Source organism: Anomaloglossus baeobatrachus, chromosome 5 (assembly GCF_048569485.1).
Source record: "Anomaloglossus baeobatrachus isolate aAnoBae1 chromosome 5, aAnoBae1.hap1, whole genome shotgun sequence".
NCBI lineage: Eukaryota > Metazoa > Chordata > Amphibia > Anura > Aromobatidae > Anomaloglossus > Anomaloglossus baeobatrachus.
Window position 1 is genome coordinate 323,875,927 of NC_134357.1, and position 9,466 is coordinate 323,885,392.

General features: G+C 52.2%; 1 protein-coding gene across 1 annotated transcript in view; it reads right to left on the reverse strand.

Annotated features, from left to right (window-relative positions):
- DDX27 (DEAD-box helicase 27) overlaps positions 1 to 8,926 on the reverse strand; it is a 28,078-nt gene extending 19,152 nt beyond the window's left edge. The window contains exons 1-2 of the mRNA XM_075351744.1: positions 8,754 to 8,926; positions 3,951 to 4,050 (exon numbers count right to left, since the gene is read on the reverse strand). Of these exons, the coding sequence (XP_075207859.1) occupies positions 3,951 to 4,050; positions 8,754 to 8,926 (273 nt within the window). The remainder of the gene's footprint in view (positions 1 to 3,950; positions 4,051 to 8,753) is intronic.
- Positions 8,927 to 9,466: the final 540 nt, after the last annotated feature.

Genomic DNA, 9,466 nt, shown 5'->3' on the forward strand with positions numbered 1-9,466 from the left:
CTCTTGAGAGGGTGCCTTTATAAGTAGATCGTCCAAATACGGGATCACGGAGTGACCCTGCGAGTGCAGGACAGCTACTACTGCTGCCATGACCTTGGTGAAGACCCGAGGGGCTGTTGCCAGCCCGAAAGGTAACGCTACGAACTGCAGGTGTTCGCTTTCTATAACGAAGCGTAGAAAACGCTGATGCTCTGGCGCAATCGGCACGTGAAGATAAGCATCTTTGATGTCTATTGATGCTAAGAAATCTCCTTGAGACATTGAGGCTATGACGGAGCGTAGAGATTCCATCCGGAACCTCCTGGTTTTTACGTGTTTGTTGAGCAACTTTAGATCCAGGACGGGCCGAAAGGACCCGTCCTTCTTTGGCACCACAAACAGATTGGAGTAAAAACCGTGACCTTGTTCCTGAAGAGGAACGGAAGTCACCACTCCTTCCGCCTTTAGAGCGGCCACCTCCTGCAGCAGAGCATCGGCTCGGTCGGGCGGTGGGGAAGTTCTGAAGAAACGAGTTGGAGGACGAGAGCTGAACTCTATCCTGTACCCGTGAGACAGAATGTCCCTCACCCAACGGTCTTTGACCTGTGACAGCCAAATGTCGCCAAAGCGGGAGAGCCTGCCACCGACCGAGGATGCGGAGAGAGGAGGCTGAAAGTCATGAGGAAGCCGTCTTGGTAACGGTTCTTCCTGCTGTCTTTTTTGGGCGTGACTGAGTCCGCCAAGAATCTGAGCCTCTCTGATCCTTTTGAGTCCTTTTGGACGAGGAGAATTGGGACCTGCCTGAGCCTCGAAAGGACCGAAAACCAGACTGACCCCTCCTTTGTTGGGGCTTGTTTTGTCTGTGTTGAGGTAAGGATGAGTCCTTACCCTTGGAGTGTTTAATGATTTCATCCAAACGCTCCCCAAACAATCGGTCACGAGAAAAAGGCAAACTGGTTAAGCACTTCTTGGAAGCAGAATCTGCCTTCCATTCTCTCAACCACAGGGCTCTGCGCAAAACCACGGAGTTGGCTGACGCCACCGCCGTACGGCTCATAGAGTCCAGGACAGCATTAATCGCGTAAGACGCGAATGCAGACATTTGAGAGGTCAATGGTGCCACCTGCGGGGCAGATGTACGTGTGACCGAGTCGACTTGTATAAGCCCAGCTGAAATGGCTTGGAGTGCCCATACGGCTGCAAAAGCTGGCGCCAACGACGCTCCAATAGCTTCATAGATGGATTTCAACCAGAGCTCCATCTGCCTGTCAGTGGCATCTTTAAGTGCCGCTCCATCTTCTACTGCAACTAAAGATCTAGCTGCAAGCCTGGAGATTGGAGGGTCCACCTTGGGACACTGGGTCCAACCCTTGACCACGTCAGGGGGAAAAGGATAGCGTGTATCTTTAAGCCGTTTAGAAAACCGCTTCTCAGGATAAGCGTGGTGTTTCTGGATTGCATCTCTAAAGTCAGAGTGGTCCAGAAAAGTGCTTAATTTACGCTTGGGATATCTGAAATGGAATTTCTCCTGCTGTGAAGCTGCCTCCTCCGCAGGAGGAGCTGGCGGGGAAATATCTAACATCCTATTGATGGACGCTATAAGATCATTCACTATGGCGTCACCATCCGGTGTATCCAGATTGAGAGCGGTCCCAGGATCAGAATCTTGATCAGTTACATCCGCCTCATCACCCATAGATTCGTCCCGCTGGGATCCTGACCAGTGAGACGAAGTTGAGGGCCCCTCATAACGAGCCCGCTTAGGTTGTCTGGGACTGTTGTCCGAGTCAGAATTGTCACCCTGGGGTGCATGTGACACCCCCGGAGCTTGGAAGTGTTCCAGCTGAGGGGGACCAGGGAGCAATGATGCCACAGTGTCCATGGTCTGAGTTACTGGTCTAACATTAAGGAATAACGTTTGGAACTCCATTCTATGTCTGAACTGGGTGCAAAAAACCTAAAAAAACATCACTATGGGGAGATAAGGTATGCACACCAGTGACTATGGAAGGGGAATACATGGAATAGCAGAAACTGCTGTGTGAATACTGACATGAAAAATTCAATAGCTAGTTGTAAGAATGAAATGTGAAAAATGGAACCTGCATTACTGCCATGAATATATGAATAAAGAGAAATTTAGCTACTGAATTGATCAATGCAGAAGAGCCCCAACACTACGCCAAAGTATTTCTCTACGTTGGGGTCCCTAGCTTGTGTGTGTCCTCTCATGCAGTTAAAAAACTTACCGTGTATGGGACGCTGAGACCCAGGCTATATATACGATGTGGATTGGCAATAGGTGTGTATGGGGAGGGTTCACAAACGAAAAACTACTAACATTAAGGAATAACGTTTGGAACTCCATTCTATGTCTGAACTGGGTGCAAAAAACCTAAAAAAACATCACTATGGGGAGATAAGGTATGCACACCAGTGACTATGGAAGGAGTTACTGGTCTAGACTGCAATGTTTCAAGAATCTTTGACATGGTCATAGACAATCTGTCAGCAAAAGCTGCAAACTCCGTTCCTGTCACCTGGACAGCATTCACAGGTGGAACACTCTGGGTCACGTCCAGCAGAGGCCCCGGCTGTGCAAGTTGCACAGGGGCCGAGCACTGCACACAATGGGGGTCAGTGGAACCTGCCGGTAGAGCAGCCCCACATGCGGTACAGGCAGCATATAATGTCTGTGCCTTGGCACCCTTGCGTTTTGCGGACGACATGCTGTTGCCTCCTTGTAATCTAGGAGGGTATATAGCCGAGAATCACCAGCGACCGTACAGTACAAAGTATTTGCAAACACAAAATACTCAGTATACAAACGGCACAAGTGGGGGTGAGCCCTTGAGGGCTGCTTACCGCCCGCTGAACAGCGGGTATGAGGCCGTAGAATCCCGTGTCTGGGTCTCCCCGTCTCCCCTCTGCAGCTCAGCGTGCAGGCAGGAATGGCTGCCGGCGTTCTGTGAAGAGGGGCGGACCGTGGGCGTGCCACAAACAAAGTGCGGGAAACTGCGTCCTACTGTGCCTGGTGTGAGGGCTGGAGTATGTAAAAAAGACTCCAGCCCTCAGCGCTGATGCTCTGTACAGCGTCCCGCCCTCCTCCTGACTGGCAGGTGCGGAGGCGGGAACGAACGAACTAGGCCGCAAAAGCCGGGGACTGTAGTAATAAGCGCGGCCGTGATATATGCACGGTCAGCGCGGAAGTCCCCGGCGCACCACAAGTCCCAGCCGCGTCGCAGTCCCAGCGGCCGGCGCGACCGTTCTCCCTGAGTCTACCCACTCAGCTAAGCTGAAGTGAGGAAATGGCACAAGCGCAGCAGCGCTGTTGTCCCCGGCGCACTAACACACCCAGCAATGCTGCGGTGTGCGCGCGTATGCACGGGGACACAGAGTACCTTGACGGAGCAGGGCCATGTCCCTGACGATACTCAGCTCCATATCCAGCGGCTTCTCCAGGGGCTGCGGATGGAGCACGGTCTCAGTGCCTGGAGACCGGTAAAATCCCACTTCGCCCAGAGCCCTAATGGGGATGGGGAAGGAATCAGCATGTGGGCTCCAGCCTCCGTACCCGCAATGGGTACCTCAACCTTAACAAGCACCACCGACTGAAAGTGGGGTGAGAAGGGAGCATGCTGGGGGCCCTGTATGGGCCCTCTTTTCTTCCATCCGACATAGTCAGCAGCTGCTGCTGACTAAATAGTGGAGCTATGCGTGCGTGTCTGACCTCCTTCGCACAAAGCAAAAAACTGAGGGACCCGTGCTCCCACGGGGGGTGTATAGCCAGAAGGGGAGGGGCCTTACACTTTTAAGTGTAGTACTTTGTGCGGCCTCCGGAGGCAGTAGCTATACACCCAATTGTCTGGGTCTCCCAATTAGGAGCGAAAAAGAAAAAATAAATAAAAAAATAAAAATAAAATTATAGAACTGGATCAATTAGTAAATGACTAAAATAACCATAGCGTTACCTCTTCAGACATAGTCGCTGAGAAAAGCAATGTCTGTCGCTGGTGGGAGCAGAGTCTGATGATCTCCTTCATCTGTTCTTCAAAGTACTCGTCCAACATCCTAAACAAGACGGAAAGCTATAGTGCACAATAATGGTAGGAGATATATATGCTTAAAAGGGAATCTATAACCAGGTATAAAAAAAACAAAAAACAAAAAAAGGAAAAGAGGCAATAAGAAAGACGCAGAGGCCTAAATTCCAGCAATCACTTACAAGGCTCCTTGCTGGTTTTGATAAAATCCTGCCTCACCTGGTGCTGATCTCTGTATAATCCCAACCACACCACTGATTGTCAGCTATGTACACGGTGCATACACAGAAAGCTGCCAATCAGTGGTGGGGATGGGCTTATACAGAACTCATGAATATGGAGGCCTACATGGCAGCAGGTTTACTAGTCCCGTAGAAATCTCCTGCTGTAATGTGGGGTTTTATACATTGACAGCAAGCAGTCCAGTAAGTGACCTAGCTAGAATCAGGGTCTCTGCCTTATAGAATGCTACAGTCAGATAAAGTAGCAAATTTAGGCATCCAATAGGTCATGTCTATTTATGACTATGAAACCCAAAAGATCCCAAACTGGTTTGGAGCTTCCCTATTATAGTTCCTTTACAGGGAATCTGTCAGTATGATCATCCCTCCTAAGCCACCTATATGGGCCTGTAGGTCATAGGAAGGTGAATAAAATGATACCTTATTTGCAATCGGATGTCTTATTCCAGACAAATCCACATTTCTTTTATTTGTAAATGAGCTCTTCCAGGCTATGGGGCAGATGCTGCCGGTAAGATAACTCCACCTCCAGAGATTATTATAAATAGAAGGGGCGTTACCAATGAAAGACAAGTAACACAGAACAGGAGATATTAAATTTGTTTTATTGCAAACACATTTTTTGCAGCTGTCAGTTCTGCTGTATTAAAACAACTGTATTGTAACACGGTCTGCCTATGAGATGGAGGCTGAAGCTGAGAGGAGCCTGCAGATGTGTTAGTAAGGCTGGACTCACACGAGCGTATGGCATCCGATGCGAGAGCATCGGATGCGATATGCTAATGTCCCCTGGCTCAGGCTCTGCTGCGAGCGTGAGCCGAGTGTCATGCGACTGTAACCCGATCTTGCGATCGGGTCACAGCTCTGAAGCTGAGTGCGGGCGCTTCGGAAGAGAGGGAGGGGTTAATCCTCCCATCTCCTCCACTGTCAGCCTGTGCGTATATCGCACTGCACTGGGATAACATCCGAGTGCAGTCCGATGTATCTCTCGCACCCATTCACTTGAATGGGTGCGAGAGATACGGCGGTAGCAGCAAAACGCAGCATGCTGCCACTTTTCTCGCATCCAGAATTTGGATGCGAGAAAAGCTGACTAACAGCTCAACCTCATTGCCTAACATTGGTCAGAGTGCAATGCGAGAATTTCTCGCATTGCACTCGTCCGATTTTAACGCTCGTGTGAGCGTACCCTTATAAATCACACATGGCTCTGCAGCTAGATCAGGAGAGCAGTCATAATACCGGTAACTCCCCATCAATCTATATATATAATTGCCTTATTCTGTCTGTCTGTCTGTCATGCTCCAAAATTGTGTCACCGTGACATGTCCTTACGGTGACACAAAGCTGATTGGCCGCTGGGTTCGCCATGGCCCCGCCCCCCCACACGGATTGGCCAGCCGCTCGCCCAGGCTCTGCCCCCCCCACAGATTGGCCTCTCGCCCCGGCACCCTGCAGGCATTGGCAACTCGCCCACGCCACGCCCCGCCCCCCTCACGCAATAGACGTTAGCTCTCGCTCCCCCCCCCCCCCCCGCATTGCCCGAACTGACACGGTCACGGAGCCACGAATCCCAGGTGAGTACTGTACTCCCCCCCCCCCCCCCTTTCCCCCCTCACCAACGGGAGCCCACATCAGCGTACGCTGCCGCCGTATGCTGGTGTTGGCTCCCGTGCGAGCAGGGGACGTGTTGCGCTGGTAACCATGCTTGCATAGTTACCAGTAAATCAAGGTCCTGCAGCGGCAGGACTTCCACACGCACAAACATAACAGCACACACACACGCATACACACACACACATCAGATCGCACTCACTCTCACACACACCTCACACACACCTCACACACACCTCACACACACCTCACACACACCTCACACACACCTCACACACACCTCACACACACCTCACACACACCTCACACACACCTCACACACACCTCACACACACCTCACACACACCTCACACACACCTCACACACACCTCACACACACCTCACACACACATCGCATCCACATCGCATCCACACACTCACGGCATCCGGCGATATCGCTTGCTTCTCGGCCTCGATACTGTGCTGTGAGCTTCCAGGACCTGCCGCAGGATCACATGGCCAGAAGCATGTGGTATGTCCGGATGTTGTGACTGTGAGCGCGTATGTGCGATATCGTCAGTGTCTGTGTGTGTGTGAGTGTATGCGATCGGTTGTGTGTGTGAGTGGATGCGATCGGGTGTGTGTGAGTGGATGCGATCGGTCGGGTGTGTGAGAGTGGATGCGATCGGTCGGGTGTGTGAGAGTGGATGCGATCGGGTGTGTGTGAGTGGATGCGATCGGGTGTGTGTGAGTGGATGCGATCGGGTGTGTGTGAGTGGATGCGATCGGGTGTGTGAGTGTCGGCAGAGGAGCACGGCGTGCTGGAGGAGGCTGGGAGCAGAGAGGCTGATCATGGGGAAGGCTGGGAACGGGAGGCTGATGCTGAGGGAGGCTGGAAGGACAGAAGCTGATGCTGGGGAGGCTGGAAGGAGAGAGGCTGATGCTGGTGGAGGCTGATGCTTGGGGAGGCTGATGCTGGGGGAGACTGGGAGCGGAAGGCTGATGCTGAGGGAGGCTGGGAGGGGGAGGCTGGGAGGAAGGAGGCTGGGAGGAGAGAGGCTGATCCTGGGGAAGGCTGGAAGGAGAGAGGCTGATGCTGGGGGAGGCTGGAAGGAGAGAGGCTGAGGCTGGGAGGAGAGAGGCTGATGCTGGGGAAGGCTGATGCTGAGGGAGGCTGGGAGGGGAAAGCTGATGCTGGGGAAGGCTGGGAGGACGGAGGCTGGGAGGAGAGAGGCTGATCCTGGGGAAGGCTGGGAGAGGGAGGCTGATGCTGGAGGAGGCTGGAAGGAGAGAGGCTGATGCTGGCGGAGGCTGATGCTGGGGGAGGCTGGAAGGAGAGAGTCTGATGCTGGTGGAGGCTGATGCTTTGGGAGGCTGGGAGAGGGAGGCTGATGCTGAGGGAGGCTGGGAGGAGGGAGGCTGGGAGAGGTAGGCTGAGAGAAGAGAGGCTGATGCTGGGGGAGGCTGGGAGAGGGAGGCTGATGCTGGGGGACGGTGGGAGGACGGAGGCTGGGAGGAGAGAGGCTGATGCTGGGGAAGGCTGGGAGGAGAGAGGCTGATGCTGGGGACAGAGAGGAGAGGCTGATGCTGAGAGGAGAGAGGCTGATGCTAGGATGAGAGAGGCTGATGCTAGGATGAGAGAGGCTGATGCTGGGAGGAGAGAGGCTGATGCTGGGAGGAGAGAGGCTGATGCTGGGGGCAGAGAAGCTGATGCTGGGGGCAGAGAGGCTGATGCTGGGGGCAGAGAGGCTGATGCTGGTGCAGCATGGGGGATGGAGCACGATGGGGGGGTGCGCAGCATCGGGGATGGAGCATGATGGCGGGGTGCGCAGCATCGGGGATGGAACACGATGGGGAGTTCACAGCATGGGGGATGGAGCACGTTTGGGAGTGCGCAGCATGGCGGGTGGAGCACGTTTGGGAGTGCGCAGCATGGGAGATGGAGCACGATGGGGGGTGCGCAGCATAGGGGATGGAGCACGATGAGGAGTGCGCTGCATGGGGGATGGAGCACGATGGGGAGTGCGCTGCATGGGGGATGGAGCACGTTTGGGAGTGCGCACCTCCCCCCAAAACACACACACACACACGCGCACTGCACAACACACCACACACACACACACTGGGAACCACAAACAACTGCCCTACACAGACACCCACACATACAGACAACGCTGCGCACACACAGCACCCAACACACAAACACCGCGGCACACACAAATATACGCACATACCGCACAACACACACATTGCACAAAACATACCTCCCCCCAAAACACACCACACACACACAAACCGCGCAACACACACACAACGCTACAGACACACAGCGCTCCACAAACAACGCAACACACGCAACACACATACAACACCGCTCTCACCCCCCGTCACACCCAGACAACACCCACAACATGTACAGCCCCTACACAAACACTTGGTAACTACACACAACAACATCTATATATATATATATATATATATATATATAAAACAAAAATCATACATGAACTACACAATACGTAAATTCTAGAATACCCGATGCGTAGAATCGGGCCACCTTCTAGTTTATAATAATCTCTGGAGGTAGAGTTATCTTCCAGGCAACATCCGCCCCATAGCCTGGAAGAGCTCATTTACATAAAGTGATAAGATTATTTATGCACAATAAGGTGTCTGATATGAGACACAGGTATGTATTTTTTTCAGCATTGTATAACATGCATGTCCAAATTAATAGTTTAGATAGGTCAAATGTGGTGACAGATTCCCTTTAAGTAGTACTTCACTGGCAAAACTACACTACTGGCTGACAGTGTGCCGTTGTGAAACGATGCCTCTGTAGGTGTATGTGGAAATGCCTGCCCTTTGTATCTCCCTCTTTACACAGAATATTTACCGGTCAGCCTCATCCAGAATCAGCACTTCAACAGCATCGAGGCTGAATGAGGGGCAGTTGTGCAGATGGTCAATAAGTCTTCCGGGGGTGGCAATAAGAATATCGGGCCCAGCTCGTAAAGCAGCTTCTTGAGATTTAACATCCAGACCACCTGAAAAAACAGACACACACATTGGCGTAAAATGAAAGTGACAATAAGGGCAGAAATAGGCTTCTGCTATGTGCTGAGCTGCACGTTACCCCTCTCTGCCGCTCACCAGCATTTTCAGTTTTCAGCAGTGGATAGTGACAAGAGATATGGGCAGTGCCGGTCAGGGGAGGTTCAGGGCAGCGATGGTGTACACAATTTGGGCAGCCTGGTATAGCACTACTAGGCTATTGAACGCTTCTGACCACTGGAAGATGTCAACTCTGCTCTGTACAGTGAGAGCAGGACTGCAACGAGGACTTCTACCAGTGATGAGAACATGTGGATAGAATAGTACAGTATTAGTACAAGGTCAGGCTGGCCGACCTGTTCTCACCACTACAGACACAGCTGCAGTGATCATAGAAGAGTAGTGTAATCACCATGCTGCAGTTTAATATACACAGCAGAAGCCAACGATAGTCCTCATCTGCAGAGCTTTGCAGATGCAGTACATTGTGTTTTAACCCCTTTACGACCTTTGACGGATCTATCCGTCATGTATCGTATGAGGTTAAGCTCCGCC